Source organism: Alexandromys fortis, unplaced genomic scaffold (genome assembly GCF_014885135.2).
Source record: "Alexandromys fortis isolate MF-2015 unplaced genomic scaffold, M_Fortis_MF-2015_v1.1 scaffold_21, whole genome shotgun sequence".
Classification (NCBI taxonomy): domain Eukaryota; kingdom Metazoa; phylum Chordata; class Mammalia; order Rodentia; family Cricetidae; genus Alexandromys; species Alexandromys fortis.
The window spans coordinates 10,602,053-10,622,818 of record NW_026067905.1 but is presented as its reverse complement, the minus strand read 5'-3'; the positions used below and the strand labels follow the sequence as shown (position 1 = coordinate 10,622,818).

Below are 20,766 nucleotides of genomic sequence, written 5' to 3'. Positions count from 1 at the left end.
AGCCATCCTCACATGGGTGGGCCCATGGGAAATGATAGGGACTTTTTAGCTCTATGAGATACAATAGGTCGACCGTGACTGGAGCCAAGGTCAGGAGGAGAACCATTTGGTACACCTTGACTTAATGAAGTAGATTTGAAGGGATATTAACTCAAATAAAGGTGTGTGTGTGACTGGGTACAGGAGGCTGATGTCTGTGGAGTGCTGTAGAGGAAAGAGCATGGGAAGTTCCTTCACCTCTTCAAACCCCAGCTTGGGCTTGTCGCCCTGACAAGCTTGTTCAGCTCACTGAACACTGTATCCCGAATCCTCATCTCCAGTAGACAGCTAGTATTGCCCTGACTTTTAAGGACTGGCCTTTGAGGTGGTGGCCTCTGGAGTTTGGAAGGCTCATCAGGAAACTCCTCCACCAACCCGACTCTAGGTTATAGTACCAGCCCTTTCCTCCAGGGGAGCAAACTAAACTGCATTCCTGCTGGGCCCCTGCCCCATATCATGTGCAAACCAGCAGGGCTTCTTCCCACAGCTTGTGCTCAACTCTGGTGGAGGTAGATGTGTCGATGGTTTTCCCTGCTAGGCCAGTTATTTTGGTGGAGACAGTTAAGGTCCCTCTGAGCTTGGTCCTGATGCTGTGTGATGTATCGTGCTACACGCTTTACATCATTCCTTCGCCCAATTCTTAGTAGCCACCATGAGCAGTTTCGTGGCAGCTTCGTTGTACAGACAAGGAATCTGAGTTTTGGCATGGATAGGACTCATTGATTCATGGGTTCATTGTGAGGCTCCATCTAAGATTGATTGTTTGGATATGAGATGAAACTTGATGCCATTCCCTGCTTGCCACTTAAAAGAAAGCCCCAAATCAGCTTTATGTGTAGCACATCTACAAAAACAAAAACAAAACAAAACAAAAAAACCCCTTTTCCCCCACGTCTTTAACTGAAAACCCAAATCTCCATTTTCTCCAGCCTCTGTCTCAAATATTTGCTAAACCAGATGCAACTAGATTCATTGAAATGATGCACTAACCACACAGTCTCATTCTTCTCCCTCGTTAAACGCCAGTGTCAGCAGCGTCCCTTTGTTGCTGAGGGATGCTTACTATAAGTGCTCAGTACATTTGATTGCATGAATTAATGAATGAGTGTGGACAGAGTTAGCAGATGGAGCAATAACACTGCAGTGTGCTCACCTTTCTTTGTGGAACTATCTGATGTCCTGTCTTTCCAGGGTGGCATGATCGCTCTGCTGCTATCCATCTTGTGCCTGGTGATGATCCTGTATACCCGCAGGCGCTGGTGCAAACGTCGCCGCGTGCCCCAGCCCCAGAAGAGTGCCAGTGCGGAGGCAGCCAATGAGATCCATTACATTCCGTCTGTGCTGATTGGTGGCCACGGGCGAGAAAGTTTGCGCAATGCCCGAGTGCAGGGACACAACTCCAGTGGCACCCTGAGCATCCGGGAGACACCCATCCTGGATGGCTATGAGTATGACATCACAGACCTGCGTCACCATCTGCAGAGGGAGTGCATGAATGGAGGGGAGGACTTTGCCAGTCAGGTCACACGTACCTTGGACTCTCTTCAGGGCTGCAATGAGAAGTCTGGGATGGACCTCACACCAGGTAGGAATGGGGGAAGGAGTCGGCTCATTTAGTCCTTGCTCAGGTAGGCTGGCAAGCAGCTAGCTAACAGATATTATGTAGCAAAATGTACCGATGCCTTTCCTCAAGTGGGCAAAAATAACCTTTTGCATAGACTCCACCCCACCTGAGGAGCTATTAGCAATTAATGGCTCCTGGGAGAAGAAGAGCAGTTTTCTTCATGAGTGTGAACCTGGTTGGTTGTCTTGCTCCTGTGGACAGTCCTATACCCATAAGCATGTAAGCAAGCACCAACTGGACTTAATAAAAATTTCTATTAAGAGGACAATAAGTATGTGGGGGGACATAAGAGGAGTAGGAATGGGACATGAAGGGTGGGTCTGATCAAAATACATTGTACACATTTGTGAAATTCTCAGACTTAACAAAAAAAACACCCTGTTTTCTTAGACAGCTGGGCTGGTTTTCTAGTCCATAAAATTAGAAGTATAGTATTAGCATAAGTTGGGTCCACTTCCACTTCCACCCACCACCCAGTACTGGGAGCAGAGAGATGCCTTTAGGTGTGGTAGAAGTGTTCTAGAGCCTCTAAGTGTATACTGGGAAGCCCCCTAGGAAGTGAGGCGGTGGCCTGGGAAACTAACCTGGCTTGACCTCTTTGTATATCACATATTTGCACAGACAACTGAATTCTTTACTGACAAGGAGGATCCTCAGCTACCAGTTTCTTGTTTCGTTTTGTTTTTCTCTCTGCCTCCTAAGATGTGGGGCCTTGAGTCTTCTAATTGCGTGACTTTGCCCCTGCTTCTGTGGTCTCTACACAGGATGCATTTTCTTTCAAAGAAAATGGAAGACTGCGATCAAAGCATCAGATCTTAGATGCTAGACATATCTACGGAGACAGTGGCTAGAAGAGCCTTGGCCCTAACTCAACAGAACAAGATCAGGGTCAAAAACATGCAGAGAGGGAGGAACGGTTCTTTTATGATAGCCCACGTCTCTCCCTTTCAAACTGCTATGAATCAGTACATCTTGAAAGAGAATGCCTCACCAGTGATCCTTCAAGGCACTGCCCAGTACCTTCCTCTTTGAGGAAGACACATTTGATATGGCATACTGCTAAAGATGCACAGACTCTGGGAGAGGTGGCAAAGGTTAACATCACATAGTGGAACATGGAAATTCTACTTGGCATCTAGAAGATGACCTGTATCAATAATCATTTCTTAATACGACTTAAAGTCTGAGAACTTCAATGTCTGAGAACTTTGAAGTCTGAGACTAGAAAGGAGGAGTCTCTAACATGTATGATATTCCCCCATAGTGCTGGGCAGAGTACCAAGGCCATGGACTCGACATATGGGACTTGGGGGTTCAAATCTAAACTCTTTAGGGAGCAGACAGACCACACAGATGTATGCAGTAGCTAGAGTTCAGTCATGAAGGAACGGTGAAGACCGAGATGAAAGAGGGGCCACCTTCTGTCTGAAGGCACATAGATTCTTTCTGCTAAAACCCTGTGCTGGTCAGAAGAAAAACCCTGCATTCTACACTTTAGCCAAAGGCTGGCGAGCAGTGACATTATCAATATGGAATGAACTCAATTGGATTTCCAATTGTAATCCTCTTAGTTCACTCCTCTCTTAACATTGTAACCCCTAGAAAGCAGAGAGGAGTGTCTTAGCTTCCACCCGCCTCTCACGTTCTATGTCCCTCACATCAGTGCCCTGGGCACATCTACTCAGCTCACGTGGGTTTTCTCACTTTCTCTCATGCTTTGCCTGTTCTATTAAGGTTTTCTTCCCCCTTTGTCTTGACTTTTTCTTATATAGGAAGTGACAATGCCAAGCTGTCCCTGATGAACAAGTATAAAGACAATATCATAGCCACGAGCCCCGTGGATTCCAACCACCAGCAAGCCACTCTGCTCTCCCACACCTCCAGTAGCCAAAGAAAGAGGATCAACAACAAAGCAAGAGGTAGCCATGTCCAGTTCTAAGTCTGCGGATGGGTTCCAAACTGTGGGTAGAGGCAAGGTCATTAAACCAGCCACACATACTGCCACACATAGCTACAAAGGCACAGTCTTCTGGAGGCCAAATAAAAGCTCCTTGCCACAAAATGTAGGAGTGGAAATCTTTTGATTAAACATATTTATGAACATGAGTAGTTCCTAGGAACTAATTGAACAAGTATGCAAAGATGTGTGTAAATGGCTGTTTACCACATTTAAACAAGCCGAAAATTGGAAAAGGTTTGGATGCCCACCAAGGGGGAATTGGTTAACGATCTGGCACATCTGCTAATGTCCAATGACTTAGCATGCAGCCATTTAAAATGACCGTATAGATCTTTATTTGTTAATATGGAAAGTTGCCCGCCCATCTACTCAATGGGGAAAATGAGATTATGATGAAGATATGGCACAATTCCATTTCAAAGGGAGATTAAACACTCTTTACCTGCTTCAATATCAGAAAAAGAATGAGAGTATATGGGTATATATTTATCAAATGATCAAAGTATTTGTCTATGATTTAGAGGGCTTAAAGGAATGTTCCCTGCTCGCATGGCTATTTACCTTATTTATTCTTTTTGTATATATGTACATATTATGGAATCTGAAAACTCAGAGGTAAAAATGTCTTTCCTGCTCTGATGTAATTCTGGTCTCCTGTTAACCTGAACAAAACATTTCCCTTCTTTTCTTCTCCACCCCTGACCTCTTCAAGTCCTCTTTGACAAGCAGATGTCAGACAAGCCCCTCATCACAGAGCCATGTTCTGTGTGGAGACTGGAGTGTCATCAATTGCTCTCAAAACTGCTTGCTTCTCCAACAAACTTAGACACTGAGAAGCCCTAGCCCCTCAGCTGCCTCTCCTAGATTGTCCATGGACCACTCTCATTTTTATTGACTTTCCAATTAGACCTCACCCTATGACTCTGCATTGCAAAAAGAGAAAATGTCTACTCTGATTCTCTATCCATTTCAGCTGGTTCTGCCTTCTTGAATCCTGAGGGGGACTCTGGCACTGAGGCAGAAAATGACCCGCAGCTGACCTTTTATACGGACCCCTCTCGGAGCCGAAGGCGCAGTCGAGGTAAGAATGATGGAGCGGGTGTGAGCACGGTGCAGGTGGGAAAGGTGAGGACCATAGAGGGCTCTGTGCACTCAAGCCAGCATCACCAGGAAGAAGGCTTGGATTGCAGCGGGTGCTTGCTCCCAGGAAGAAAGAAGAGCCTAGCGTCCAGTGAGAGCGAGAATCATCTCTCCTAGAAAATGGCACTCTCAAACAAGTTTCCAAGTTGTTTGAAAGGCTGTTTCTTGGTCAGAAGACTCTCAATTTCTTCTGGAAGACTTGGCAGTCATGTTTTGCTCTTCAGAGAGACAAATAAAGTGGGTGAAGTTTGTTAAATGAGTAATCGGTGTACTCCTCATCAATTCAGCTGCGTTGGTCTTGGGCTCGAGCTGGGATAGAAGGGTATAGCCAGTAAAGGAATTATCTAGGAGTTTTCTTTAACCTTTAAATCTTTACTCAGTACAATCTTGAGACCTAAGCCTCCAGACCCCTCATTTCTCCTGGCACAAATTAAGGAAACTGATTTGTTCTTCGCATTGGCTTAGTTGTGCTTCAGTGCAGTCTCTGAATATATGCTGCAGACTCATCCTTATTGACCTCAGAGATGACTCTCCGTGCTGTGGGCACCACTGTCCACTCCTCCTGGTGTTGCCATTACCTCTGAGGGCGCTCTACTGCTGTACAACAATGAACCTCAGCATCTACTTGCTGTGTGGTGTTGCATAAGGACACAGCTCCTCTGAGCATCCCTTCTCGCACAGACTGAATGACTTACAAGTAACTCATACATATGGCTTCTGTGAGGATTACATCCTTTGTTTATTTTGGCAACTGATAAAGTATATGAAATCACCATTGCTGCTTGCAGATCTTTCCCCATGTAGTCTACAGCTTTTCTAGAACCCCATCTTGGAATATATTGAACAGACTCCCCTTGAGATACTGTGGAGGATACATGAATGGCATCAACAGTGTCCACTTTGTGTGGACAGAACTCAATAGCGTTTCCAGCCAATACCTATCTAGTAGTTTTCAGAACATACACATTTTGGCTGAGTCCTACCTCTATTCAAACTCTCTTCACACAGAATTCATTCTTCCCAGAAACTGCAAGAAAGAAGGCGTTTTCATTCTGTCTTCCAAAGTCTGTAGGCTTCCCAATCTTTAACGTTTGAATTTTTCTTCCTATTTTTTTTTCTGAAGAGCCAGTGGGGCTCTTAACCATCTACCTGTAAATGTTTCCTTTTCCCTGAAGGGGGAATGCAGGTGACAGTATCTCCCTCTCCCTTGATCCTCAAAACATTTTATAGAACAGACACACGATCTAGGCTGTACCAAAGCAGGCGTGTCTTACTCCACTAAAGACTTACTGGAGAAGACTTCTGGTGATGAGTTAGTTGCTTTAGAGCATAAAATGATTTGTTTCTTTAAATTCCAAGCCCCTGAAATGCATCAACTGTCTACTGCTATTAACTAAACTATAAGTGGCTCAGGGGCGGAGCAGCCCTAATTATTTTTTCAAAGTGCCTACTAAAGGATTTTACCTATAATGCATGTGTGTAAATGCCTGCTTAATTGGACTGGGTACATCAATCAGACCAACAAAAGCATCTTCTAACCCACCTCCTCTGGGTCAGCCTCTGTGATAGGTAGTGGAAACAAGAAAACACGGCACAATGATAAGGCTTCCTGTAATAATATATATAAATAAAATGAGTACTCAGAAGCGATAACACTTAATTCCACATGGCAGCAATAGGAGGCAATAAAGAAGAATTAGAACTGAAATATAGGCAGTGCATAGGATGTCTTGAAAAAGAAGGCTTGGGTAAGAGCATTTCAGTAGAGGAATGCAGTACATAAAAAGCTCGGAGGACTCCAAGAAATGTGGTTGTCAAGGAAGTGAGGGAGATGGCAGCTCTAGCCAGGGTATAAACATAAACATAGAGGGAAGGTAGGGGTGAAGCCAGAGAAGAAGCTAACTACCAAAGCAAAGACCTGCCAGGCTATTGCAATTGCGCTTCCTTCTGCAAATGAATAGGAAACCATTGGAAAATTCAAAGGCAGGCAGGGATGCTAGATTGTGGGTTGATGATGCACACAGAGGAAAGGGACAAAAATATCTGTTTCTAGTTATTGCAATCACGGGAGAGCAGTGGCAAGTGCCTGCAAACAGGGATGACATCGTGTGTGCTAAGAGCTGTAACAGCAGGGTGCACTGAGGGCTACAGGGGCAGGGATGAGTGAGAATCTGTTTTTGAAGGTTTCAGGGAAGTGTTTTCGGGAAGTTATTGTTTGAGCTGAGTCTGGAAGGGTAGGTGTGGACTGGGATGACAAGGTGACAAAATGGCCTTCTGTGGAAAGGAGATAATATGAGCAGAGTCACTGGCATGGAAGGGATGGTCTGGTGAGAAAGCTGAGAAACAGCTTTACTACAGTAAAGTCTAGGGTGCGTGCTTGTGGGTGGTGTAGAAAAGGAAGCTGAAAGACCGGCAGAATCCAGGAAGTTGTGACCCTGTTGTGACATCAAGTCTTGGACTGCTGTGTTAGCTTGTCACTTGTGCTATGTGGAGATCTCCTCTTGAGGCAGTAGAGATGTTAGCTGAGAGCCAGGGGTGTATCTATGAGGGGGAGAGAGATACTCCCCAGAATCCTAAGGTAAGATGAGAGAATGGATATGAAAGTTTAAACAAAATGAAGACACACACACACGCACACCTTGGCGGTGAGAAAGTGTGTCCTGTGAGCAAGCCGGGAGAGAGCTGGACATAAGGAGTTGTTTGAATTGAGAACTGGACAATGGAAATAGGACAGGAAGCTGGGTTTTGAGAAACGTGACAGGTATCATTTGGGATATGTGGTATTTCGGTGCCAGGAGGTATTGGCTATTGGTGGATCTGCTTCTGAGGCTGGGCTGGGTGGATCTTTAAGTTTGAGGAATTGGACTCCACGCTGAAAAGATCCCAGTGTGAATAGCACCTTTCCAACTCACAGGAACCAGAGGTTATTGGCAGCCTCTGCATTTCATCCTCCCAACAGCCCTCTCCACAGTCCCTCGGGAGAGCCCACACACTGATAGATGGGTGGTCTTGAAACCCACACTCATCCCTGTGTTTCCTGAGAGCAGCAGTTCCAAAGGCTCTGTCCTTTATAGAGTTGGCTCTGGATTCACTCTGTAGCCTCTTATGACAGCTACTTCATGAAGCCTCAATTGTTATTCAATGATGTGAGCCCTGTAGAACTCTGAGCACAGGTACCTGACACATAATGACCATTTCGTAAGTGTTAGCTGTCACAATTAGGGCCTCTACTTGAGACTTATTTCCCTCTTCTGCAAAGTAGATAGTTCCTCTCCAGGCTCACAGGTGTGTATTATGAACAGCCAAGGATTTACCAGAAAAGAATATACAAAGAAACTTAGCACAGTTTCCTCCCCTAACTGGACTTACATTACTATTAATAATAACTATTAACATAAATAAGAAAATTCCAGGAAAAACTATACATTCCATTGCCTTGCTTTCTCACCCTCCCACGTGTATTCTGCCTCCAAGTGCCACCCCCTTCATCATCCCTCTGCTTGCCACCACTTCATCCAAGAGCAAGAGAAAATCCACTCCCCCCAAATGAGCAAAGTAAGCTCCTGCATTTCTATCCCTTCCAGTGGTGTCTGGATGGAGGAGAGGATTCTGGTGTGACAGCATCTTTGCACACCATAGAAGAAGTGCATGCTCTTCTACTGGGGGAGGTTCCTCCTGGAAGCCTGGGTTTACACTGTGGGAGCCCGGCCTTAGAGCACCCTCTGCAAACAGCAACGGGATTGCACTACAGCGATTAAACTATTTTGCCTCCAAGAATTTTGAACTCAGCTAGGGAAGCAGAGGGAGAGATGCCCTCTTTGTGTCCTCTTGTGAGTCTGACCCAGTCAAATCATAGGGAATCTGCACTCTGCTCACACTACTGACCTTGAAGGCCACCAGGTGGCCAAGTTCACTTTCTCTTCAACAGGTGATGTCCCCAGTGAAGCTTCCTGAGGCCACATAGTGGAGATATTTTCTGATGGCTGGGAGTTAGGTTTGCCAGACAAACAAACACGCCTGTTTGCCAGTAGAAGGCCAAGTCAGATGGTCAGTGCCGGGATTTTTACCACCGTGTCCTGTTTTTGTCTTGCTTTCAGTGGGCTCTCCCCGAAGTCCTGTGAATAAGACCACCCTGACCCTGATCAGCGTCACCAGCTGTGTGATTGGCCTCGTGTGCACCTCTCACGTCAGCTGCCCTCTTGTTGTCAAAATCACCCTTCATGTCCCCGAGCACCTGATCGCTGATGGTGAGCTCATTCCGCCGAGAAGGTGACAGCTTCCTCAGTCAGCAGCTTTCAGGCTGGGCCGAAGACAGACCAAACAAGGGCCACTGTCGTGGGGAAGAGGGATGTGCTCCAAACAGGAAGGAAGAGGATACAGTTAGATTGTCCACCGATGACCTAAGAAATTGAGCTAATAACAAACTGAATGGGTCATCTCCGTTTCTCTACAACCATAGAAATACAAAGCACACCGGCTACAGGTGGACAGATGCCACAGTCCTTTAGTGCTTAAGGAAGGAAAAGCTAACTGGGGCAGTCGAGGTGTGTAAGGCTCAGCCATGCTTTGGTTTGCTTTGCCCAGGTGAGAGATTCTGAGAGTCCCTGAATCATTTACACCCAAAGCACCTAATTGACTTGTTAATGTCTGTTCTCTGGTTGCTGCAAGGCTGGAAGCAAGTGGGGACATTCACAGCATCTGGGGACCCGCTATCTTAGGGCACACCATGACAGGCAGTTGGTCACTGTTACCTGACCCAGTGCCAACACCTTGTGGCTAAGTCTGATGGAGCCATGCCATGGTCACCACAGAGCCACTCTGTCCCTCTATCCCCGAGGAACACTCCAGCAATATGGGTCGAGGCACAGCAATAGGGGAGGAAATAGCTGGAAGGTTTAATGTCTCTGGCCTCCCAGCAGTCATTGTGAAGGCAGAACCTCCATCTGCCAGTCCCTCGTACTAGTACTAATGGTAGGCAAGGGCTGGTGAGTGTGATGGTCCTGGATTAGGACACGCTCATCTCTGATGACTTGCGCCTATGTATTGTGTGTGCATCGGCAGACACATTTCTTCTCTGTCACCCTGTAGGGAGCCGCTTCATCCTGCTGGAGGGAAGCCAGCTGGATGCCAGTGACTGGCTGAACCCTGCCCAAGTGATTCTCTTCTCGCAGCAGAACTCCAGTGGGCCCTGGGCCATGGACCTCTGTGCCCGGCGGCTCCTGGACCCTTGTGAACACCAATGTGACCCCGAAACTGGTAGGCGGGAGCACCGGGAAGCGGGTAACTGTCAGAGAGAGCATGCCTTTTGCAATCACTCCCTTGAAACTCAAATCATTTCTCCCAATTCCACTGCCCCCTTTCCATTTCATGAGTAGACCGCCCATGGATATCACCATGTGTTGAGCCACTGAGCGTAAAAACCTGCAATAGTCTGGCAGGAGCCTGGACAAGATCTTAATTGCAGCCTTATTATGGAAAGGACAGTTTGGAACAACCTCCATTGCCCATTTTGTCATTATCTACCTACTGGGACTAGCCATTTTATAATTGCAAAATTAATTCATGTTTATTATAAAAATAGTATCGAAGGAAATGATAATCATCTGTATTTCTGTCTCCTAGATAAATCACTTTAAAACTTTTTATGTCCTTTCTTTCCATCACTAGCCAATGCATATTTTTAAAAAGATTTCCTGGAAGCATAGGAAGTCTAGCTGAGTTTTCCTGAATTTGTATCCTTAATATTCCATCGTATGAATTTTCCATAATCATAATCCTCAGTAACATTTTAATGGCCATTTGCTGTTGCATTGGGCATATGTATCCCAGCTCATTTAAACAGTCTCATTACTTTAATGTTAGAAAGCTCTCATTTTTTTGTTTTTATAAGTACTATTAAAACAAACCTCTCCACAAGGAAATGTAGGGCACATGGGACGTTATTTTTCTTCCAATGAATCTTAGAGATAGATCACTGCACAAAGGCTGTAGACGTGTTTAAGTGTGCTACTCCATCAAGCAAGACAAGGGTAGTTCTGAGGAAGGCTCAGATTCAGGTGGTGTGAAGTGCGGCTGCTGCCTTACCCCAGGAGCATGCGTGCTCGGGAGCCTGGGTCTCTATGCCAGAAAGATGTATACTTGCGTGGCTGGAAAGGGTTTACTCTTCTGGTTAACACAGCAGAATATCTAACAGAAGAAACTTAGAGGAGAGAGGATCTATTTTGGCTTGTAGTTGAAGGGAACACAGTCCATCATGACAGGGAAGGCTTGGTATATTGGGTTTTGCCTGTGGTGGAGGGGAGTGGTGGCATGGCTTATTACATCTTTATGGACCAGAAACAAGCTTTCACTGGAAATGGAGCTGGCCTAGAACCTTTAAACCTCTTCTCCTATGGCCCTACACCTGCCAGCTAAACTTCCTGTCCAAAAGTTTCCACAGCCTTCCACTGCCACCAACTGGGGACAGTGTATTTAAACACGGAAGCCTATAGACAAAATTTCACATTCAAACCATAGTAAGAGGTTCATAAAGAGTGGCCTCTACCCAAAGACCATTTTCAGGAACTAGAATACCACAGGTAGAATTTCCCTGGAGAAGTAGTATAATACTATGCAATAAAGGAAGGAGTCATGAGCCAAATCCTCAAGATCTTTGTCTACCATGTGTAACTCTGGAGAGAGAGGCAGGGTGTTCAGCAAGGACTTTCTACAGATGTGGCCCAAGATATACAATGTGCATTTTTGGTACTTTATTATTAAATCTCTCTGAGAAAGTAGCAGGTAACTGTGACATCTAAAGTTCATGTTCTTAGGTTTTAAACTTATTTTACGTGGGCCCATGACAGAGATTCTAGGTCCCCATATGGAGGAGAAAGTACAGCACTTTCAACATCTGATGTCTAAGACGGTGCTTACTCGCCGTTCCTCCTACGCTGTCAAGGCAAACACCAAACCAAACAGATGGGCTGTGTACCGTGCCCAAAAGCTAGCGTGCTTGGAAGAAATTAAAAAGAGCTTGTCTCAGAGGTGGGAACTCTCCATGAAGCAGAGCTGGCCTCTGGTACCCTTGTTCTCCAGCTGGTTAGGATTAGGAGGATTTGGGACAATCTTAGCTGTTAAACTCACTTCTGAGAGCAACGAGAACTCCAGAGAGCCTAGCATGCTTCCTTTTTGCCTTGAAAGGAAAAAAAGGCCCACAGTTACACGTGGAAAGGAGGGGACTGGGTGTTCTATGCTTGGGAGGGTTGGACATCAACCACCTTCTTACCTTACCTAATGTTTGATTATCTGGGCCTAATTTGCCCTAAGTCCCTTGGCTACCTACAAGGAGAATTTGTCTATAACCTTTCATGAAAGCAAGCAGAAATCAGGTTATCGAAGGTAACATAATATGTCCATATATACCCACTCCAATATGTATGTCATTCAGCTCTTTAGGATGTAACCTGTACTTCTTTAGGATGTAAGCATTCATTCCTGATGGGCGTGCCAGGAAGTTGTTGTCTGTATCAAGGAAGTCTTCCTGTCTACCCTTCAGCCCCTTCCAGATGTAGAACTTCTAATCCTTCCTACAAAATGACTTCGGGAAGCACCTCCCCTGCAAATGGTTTCCTGGTATCTGTAATAATCAATGAATTCCCAACTAGAAAGTCACAAGGGTACTAAAAATAGGAACCCAAGGCCTGCAGCAAAGCTAAGGTAGGACATCTCCATTTGGTGTGGCAGCTGAGAAACGATGCTGTGGAGCCTCTCGTTTTCATTAACGCTGGAATTGGAAAACCCCCCTCCCGTGCTGCCTCTCTCTGCACATGGAATGATGTGGTCATCCCACACGCTCATCACTAAGAAACTTTATCGCCTCCCACACTCCATCCTAGAGCCTTTCTCCAAAGAGCTGAGTGTGGGAATTGGCTCCAAGTCAAGGCGACGTTATTTTTTGCAATCCTTCAGCTAGCTTACTTGGAAATGTCAGAGTGTTGGGACATGTGCTTTCCCAGCCGAGCTGAGGGGTCTGCCCATATGGATTCATAGGGCTGTGCAAATGCACTTGTGTATTTTTTTCACGCAGACACACGTACCCATAAACACACAAGCACACAAACACAGATGCTCAGGCAATGGGAAGGAGCAGCTTTTGGTGCCTGGAGCTCCCCTTAGGCAGCCTTCCTCAAAGTGTCCCAAATCTACATGTGTATGTAGACATCATCTGCACAGGCCTCCACAACACCAGGTGTGAGAGACAGAAACGTGGACTCACTCCACCAGATGCCCACATCCCCCTTCCCACAATCTGTAGGTGTGTAACGTGGCATGCCAAAGGAAGGTAAAATGGTAAATAGAACTGAGGTTGCCTAACAGCTAGTGTTACAAAGGCAAGATTACCCTAGATTACCTGGGTGTCCCAATTAAATGACAAGACTTCTCCAAAGTAGAAGGGAGAACAGGTCAAAGTCCCATGATGAAAGAATGGTTCATCAAGGTATTGTATACTTTGAAGATGAAGGACGAGTCATGAACCAGGTGTGCAGGCAGCCCTTAGCAGGGGGAGAAGCAAGGAAGCAGATTCTCGCTCATAGCCTCTGGAAAGGAGCGTAACTCTGTAGAGACTTACTCTGAAGGCACTTTGATCTTAGCCCCAGAGAACCCAGATTAGTCCCCGCTGGCCTTTACAGGCATGACACAATGAATTGATATTGCTTTAGACACTTGAGTTTGAGATGGGCTACAAATACACCAGAGGAAGAACAAAAGAGCTAAAAGAGAGAAATGGGTTGTGTCCCCCCTTTTCCTATATCCCCATCATGATCTCAGAACTCCTAAAGATGGGGGGAGGGGCTACAAAAGTACCAGGGCTATAGGAAACTTGCTGGGTTATTTCAGTTCCAGCCTTCCCCTCCACTCACACCGTGTTACATGAGAGGGGCGGAGCACAGAGACCAGCCTGGACAATAGTAAACTGTCACTGGCAAATGTTCTAATCATCCCAGAACTGGTTATGCGTGGGTGGGCTTGAGAAAGTAGAGACAAGACGTCTGTACCTGCCACCTGCAGCTTCGCTGAGGACCGTGATCCTCTTCTAGCAGATACCAACTTGTGACGGGTCAGTCCTCAGACCCGGGTACGGGAAGATCTAGGATGCTTTTAAGTTCTGTTCAGACAGCTGAGGACTTCACACAACAGACTGTGGTCCATCTCCCCACCGCTTTGTAATGACAGGTGGGAAATGATTGTGACAAGAAATCATGCTAGGCAGTGTTTATCAAGAGCTCATCATGTTGTCACCAAGCTTAGACAATCAAAACTCCTTCACAATACTACAAGGTGACAGTATTTTTATCCGCACTTTAGAGTGGGATTGCCAAACTTGCCTAACCACTGCCTAGTTAATAGCCCAGCTGAACTATAAGCTCAGGGTGCACCCTATACCAGAATTCACAAGTCTGGTCATTTTATGATGTTTCTCCTAATGCTGCCCTTCTGGAAGGGAACCTAGATGGATTCTTGGGATTCTTCTCTTTCCTTCTGAGTGACTGTTGAAAGCCTCAGTTTCTGATGAGGCCTTTTGCCAACTGCCAGTCTTCTTGTCCACCCTGCCAGACTGGCCTCTCAGGAGCATCTCTGAGATAGTGACAAAGCCTTAAGGCTGTGGAGTGTGGTGTCTACTGAGTCTCATCTTAGGCTGATGTTTCCTGTGAGTTCTAAGGGGAACACTTTGCAGTTGTTTGTTTTCATTTTGTCTGCTGGCGGCAGACTACCTAGCTGCATCGGCTTCCTCCTTGCTTGTTCCAAGCCTCTGCTCTGCCATGGGCACAGCAGCTGAGGCCAAGACACCTGCTTCACTTCTCAGCCACATCAGTTCTAGACACAGCCTCCATTGCCTTTTTCAAGCTTTGCAGTCTTTATTATTTTTTTTAAAATGTGTGCAAGGAGCACAGGTGTACATGAAAACTCAAACTTGGCTGTTTAAGTATCTATCTAATATGTCTTCCCCAAATCCCTAGTTTCCCAGATCTTTCTATGGCCTATGGCTGACACGAACAGGTCAAAATGTATCACGCTGCTGAGGGGCACCGGCCAGGTTTCCAGACAACTCAGCCTCAGCTTCTCTGCTTGTTCTGAGCCACTGTGTTCCCCCCTCTCTGCACCCCATTGCTCTCTGTCTCAGGCATTTTTTAACCCAGTTAATCAGGAGAGCTCAGCCCCCATTTTGTTGCTATAATCTAGAGTGTACACTCATTCCCAGTTCACGTCTGCAGCTCCATCAAAACCTCCTCTTCCTTCAGGGGGAACTTCAGCCTGTTCCAAGTCTTCTCTCTCAGTTACCTGGGGGTTGTTCAAACCTGGGCCTACCCCTTTCCTGCTAATGCCCAGTGGTGGGGGATTATTAGGCAATTTGGTGTTGTCCATGTCCAGACGAATATTTCTCTTTTTAGACAAGGGACAGCCAGTCCTATTTAATAAAAGCCAACCACTACTTGAAGCAGTGTAATGACTCAGGGCTTCTGGCCTTAATTTGGTTTTATAATAAAACAAACTGTGGTGAACACAGTCAACCCAAGGAACCCTTGCTTCAAGGCCTTTCTTAATTCTTAGATGAGGTTGTGTGACTCAGTCCTTCAACTGTAAAAATGAGCAAAGGTTCTGCCTGTTCACCATGAAAGGAAGCTCAAGGTGTTTGTCCCCAAGGTACCAAGCAAAAGTAGGTATGGAGGTCTCTATCCCCTGTGCCAACATCTTGCAGTGGGCTTTCTTCCCTGACAGTGTGATCCACAAAATAGCTCCTGCAGCCGCTGTGACGTGTTACTCTCTCCTTGCTGGGCACTTTTCAGTGGCCATGACATGTCTCTCTGTTGGATTCCTATGTACACTGCCACAGCGTCCGTGCCTCATGTGTTCCCTGCCATCTGTCACAGCAGATGCGGAGACTGTAACACTTCAGCTTAGGAGGGCATCCAACACCCTTGTGGGGTCTTTAAAATTCACAGCTAACAGTCGGAGTCTGTGCTTACACGAAACCCCTCTTAAAGTCAAGCTTTAGCAGTTGGTTTCCATAGTAACTTTCCGCATCAAGTCTGAACTCCTTGAAGTATAGATGGCCAAACTGGATTGAGGAGGAATAAAGAAGAGGGAAGTTCGGTGGATTCTAGAAATGAGGTTCTGTTGAGAGGCAGATCTTGGATATCCCCAAACTCTAGCCTGGTATGTTTAAAAATTTCTGATTCTCTGACTTTGGGTGGCATATGCCATTATGTGGAGAAAAGCTTTATCTGTTGTCAGCAGTGTGTCCCCACATGGTAATAAGTGATGGAAGCCTCATGTGGAGATAATGACCACAAAAGCAATTTGAGAAGGTAAATGCGCTACACAAATGGTAGGTATTTACGTCATTAGGAAAATAGGTCTCTGCTTGAACCTGCAGTTGTTACTGAATTTATTTTTACATGTTTTGTGGTAACCAAATACTAAATGTAGAAGAAGCTTCTCCTTTATCGTTAATCCTTAGTTCTAGACAAGGTGTCCAGCCGAGAGTATTCTTGTTCTGTGTTTTTGTTTTTGAGTCAGAGTCTCATACAGCCCGGGCTGGCCTTGAAATCACTCTATAGCTGAGGACGACCTTCAGCTTTTGAATCTCCTGCCTCTCCCTCCCAGGTGTTGGGATGACAGGCATTCTCTACCATGTCTAGTTTGTGTGATGCCCAGGATGAAACACAAGGTCTCGTGCATGCTGAGCAAGTATTTTACCAATGAGCTGCATCCCCAGCTCCAGTTGAGACCATTCTGGGAATTAGAATGTTGTGCTCAACACTCTCTTATGGTTACATCCTGTTTACTAGCATTCTATTCATGCCTAATGGCAACAAGGACAATCAGAAGAATATAAAAGATATATTTGAGCTATTAACTTGTTAATTGAATTAGATACATACATACATACATATATCTTTATACTTGGGGTGTTGTTAATTATAAACCAATTAAATTTTTATTTACTTTTTTCTTTCTATGTATATTATGATATATCCTGTGTGTGCACATGTATGCAGTTATGTCTTTGGGTATGCACATAGAGTCTGGAGATTCACTTCAGCTATCTTCTTTTATTTCTCTCTTTTTTTTTTTAAATTGACACAGGGTCTCTAACTGAATCTGAATTTCACCCCTTCTGGTAGAGTTCTCCAGTCTCACCTGTCTCTACCTCAAGACCTAGGGTTACAAGTACACACTGTTGTGCTGACTTATATATGGGTGCAGGGGATCCAAACTCAGGTCCTTATAGTTGAGAAATATATACTCTACCACTGAGCTGCATACTTAGGCTAAACATTTAAATGATTTAACTTTGAACCGTAATTTGATGGTTAGTATTGATTGCCAGCTTCACAAGACCTTCATACTCATGGAAGAAGGAAGCCTCTGAGCATGTCTAGAGGGGTTATTTACAGTAACTGAGGTGAGAAGGCCTGTCCTGTATATAACAGTTACTGTTCCATGGGCTAGAGTCCCAGACTGCATACGAAGGGTGAAGACAACTGAGGACCAACATTTATCGTCCTTTGCTTCCTGATTGCAGATAGCACCCTTCCTGCCACTGTGACAGACTGTATGGATGAGCCAAAGTCACCCATAAATTGCCTTTGCCTAAAGTTTGTCACAACACAGGACAAGTCATTAATGCCCACAGTACCTATGAAAAGCCTACCTGTTTGAGAAGATTAACCTTATTCTTGCCCTGTATACTTTGCAGTTTAGGGTTTGTACTTTCTTTGAAATTCTTAAGGTATAAAGTCTGATTCTCCTATAACTTTGCCCTAGTACCTGCTTTTTAAATCTTATTTTTCTTTCCTTTTATCAAAAGGTGGCCATTGTTGGCAGGGTTTTTTTTTTTTTAATCACCCAACTTCAAGCCATATTTTCTGATGTTTCACTTTAATTTCCATGGTCATTTGTAGCTATAACCCAGTACCAGGGAAAGTAATAAATTTGGTCAGTAGGTTCCAATATAGCCTATGATACTAAAGTCAGAATGTGCTGGACATGAAACAATGTACTGATCTCTAATACTCCTATCTAAAATTAAGAATTTACCCATTTTCATTAGTCTACCAGTTGAGTGTTTGGGGGTGGGGGTCAAGTAACTATTATTTGGTATGGAGGCCCTGGGAGGCAATAGCTTCTAGGTAAATCTCAAAATGCATGAGCTAATTCTTATACAAAAATTATCTTGCTCACACTGTTCAAACTCTTCTCCTCTAATATCAAATATATTCTATTGTTATTAAGTTTTATCTTCATAAAGAGGAAATAGCGTTTAAAGCTGCTATCCTATTTATATCCGTCTTGTTTCTCTTCCTTGAGAGGAAAATAAACTGTTTGTATATTGTCTCCTCAGGACTTGGTACCTTTGTAAATTTGTTATTTACTAATTTCGGGAAATCACACTTTGTTATTTCACTGGTTATAAATTAAATAAGCAGTCATTAGAAGATTAAAAGCAAATGCTTTAGTGTAACAAGTCACAGTGACTCAGAGATAAGTACCGTCATATACAAAAACAGTCACATCAGAAAGCAATGGCTGCTGTCTTCAGGACTGGTACTCAACAGGGCTATGGGTACCAATCCTTTGGGAGGTCTCACGTTTGCTTCTTCACTGGATGAACGTCATGCAACCCTGCCTTGGCAAGGGTGAAACCCACAAAAAGGTAATCTTGTATACAATTCCAGAAGCCTATTGGACCTCTTGGTATGCAAAAATAAAACTAACAACAACAAAAAACTCCCTAAAACTAATGATGAGGAAGAGCAGGAAGATGCTGAGCTATGCAGGGTGTAGGCGATACTTGTTTACTACCTTCAAAAGAAAACTAGGCATTTTTCACTAGAAAATGTAGTTCCCACCAAAACGGAAGAGAAAAACTGCAACCTCCTTTTAAATGCCATGGCAGTTCTGTGGACTCAACGCATGGCATGATGACAGTATCTCAAGTGACATCGTCATAGCTTTATTTCTAAGAGGCTTACAAGTCTCATACCTTGTCCAAGGTGTGGCTTCCCTTATCAGCATAATATAGAAACAATACTTAGGTTTCAGATTCTTAGAAAGACTTCACATGTGGAGACTTTAAACATGTACCCATCACTTGCTAATTGCTGTGTTATTGAGAAAGCAAACATAAAATGTCCCCTTCCTCAAAGACGTGATGGTCTTTGTGCATGCAGCGCCTTCACACAAGTGTTTTGCAGATTTTAAGATCTCTCGAAGAATAAAATCATCATGCACTAGAAAATGCGGAGATTCGTTCATGAGGGTAGTGGCAAGGGGCGTATGTGACGCAGTGGGCTGTACTGTATCACTTATGCTGTTAACGAAGTCGGGGATTAATCTGATCATTTCACATTGATTTTCTCAAGCATTGACACAGTAGTTGATCGGCATTTGTTTCTCTTTTCTTTCTACCCTGATGCTAAGGGGAATGTCTGTGCTACGAAGGTTACATGAAGGATCCTGTCCACAAGCATCTTTGCATTCGGAACGAATGGGGAACAAACCAGGGGTAAGTGAGACAGCAAGTCGGCAGTTTCTATGTCACTGCTTTCTCTCGCAGGCACCATGGGAGTAACTGTGCACCAAAGAAGTAGACTTCATGGGGTGCTTGAATTCTGAACAGTCTGTAGTAAAAATGTCACTGCGCCTTTCCATAGTCATGTCATGCCGATGACGTCCATGCCATATATTCCTCCATTTATGAGTCAGGAAATGCTGCCTCTGACTCGCAGCCCTGCAGCCTCCAGCTGGGATCTGAAAATGACACTGCCTTTCTCTTGCTTTCCACTCCACCTCCATCCACGAGAATTCCACAGGCAGAACTTAGCTGGTGATTTTGTTGGAGACACGTGAAGCCATACAGATTCTGCTGTAGTTCTCTTGGAGCTTGATGAGTCCTTTGAGAGACTAACAGGCCTCAAAACATGTTGCCGCCAGCACTGCCAGCAGATGTGACATATGAGACTCAGGAAGTGCTCTGTGCTGACGAAGAGTATTTGCGCCTGATCCCCAGTTGCCATTTCTTTGTATGACTTTCACGTTCTTGCAACTACATGTGACTGGGGAAAAGTAGCTACTTTATCTATTGCCTATTATTATTATTATTATTTATATTTTGACTGTTTTTATTGTAATAAAACAGACATGTCATAAATTTACCAAGTTAATAGGTTTTAAGTCTATGATACAATGAAATTAAGTAAACATATATCATTAGAGAACCATCACCACTGTATGTCTTGTATTGTCACTTTTAAAAGGAATTTTTGTGACTTGTTTTGAATTCTAAGAGTTTGCTTTCTGCACTTGGTAAATGGTAGGAAGGATTAATAAATGCTAACTATTAATAGCAATCAGTGGACTAGGGAGAATCAGAAGGAAATCGAGGCAAAACTTGTTGGTAAGTGATTTCCTAGACTGAAAATCCCGTGTTTGCAGCCTGACAAAGTGAAAAAAAATTAACCAATGTTATTGCTGACATTCCCGTAGAGACTCTCACTCCTGGGTCCATGATCAACCCCTTCTATGTGATTCTGATGAGCCAAACCTAGACTTGCCTGTGTAGTTCTGACTTTCAAAGCAATAAATATGGTGACAAATGGGTGAGAGTTTGGAGAAGAGCAATAAAAGTGATTGAGGAGCCCGAGGGAGTGATTTATGATAAGGGGAGAGAAGAACTCAGCTCCGATGACTTAGCCAGCCAATGACTAGTCAAGGTTTGATAGATGCCCATAGACATGGAAGAGGCCAAATGTTCTGGAACTGGGTGAAGTTGAGGGATAAGAACAGGAGTCAATGAAGTTAGGAAAAGGAAATCTGAGTCACAGGTCAGAAAAGCTAGGGAAGTCAACATAGTCTTGTGTTAGTGAGAATAAAGAATGGCTTAATGGGAATGGAATCTGTGCTCTCAGCAGATAGGCAGCCCACAGGATTTTAAAGAAAAGTATTTGGTGAGAGA

General features: G+C 44.5%; 1 protein-coding gene across 1 annotated transcript in view; it reads left to right on the top strand.

Annotated features, from left to right (window-relative positions):
• The window catches only part of Astn1 (astrotactin 1), a 342,711-nt gene that overhangs the window by 163,749 nt on the left and 158,196 nt on the right, over positions 1 to 20,766 (top strand). The window contains exons 3-8 of the mRNA XM_050135418.1: positions 1,231 to 1,624; positions 3,436 to 3,582; positions 4,597 to 4,704; positions 8,861 to 9,010; positions 9,852 to 10,019; positions 19,233 to 19,317. Coding sequence (XP_049991375.1) covers positions 1,231 to 1,624; positions 3,436 to 3,582; positions 4,597 to 4,704; positions 8,861 to 9,010; positions 9,852 to 10,019; positions 19,233 to 19,317 — 1,052 coding nt within the window. The remainder of the gene's footprint in view (positions 1 to 1,230; positions 1,625 to 3,435; positions 3,583 to 4,596; positions 4,705 to 8,860; positions 9,011 to 9,851; positions 10,020 to 19,232; positions 19,318 to 20,766) is intronic.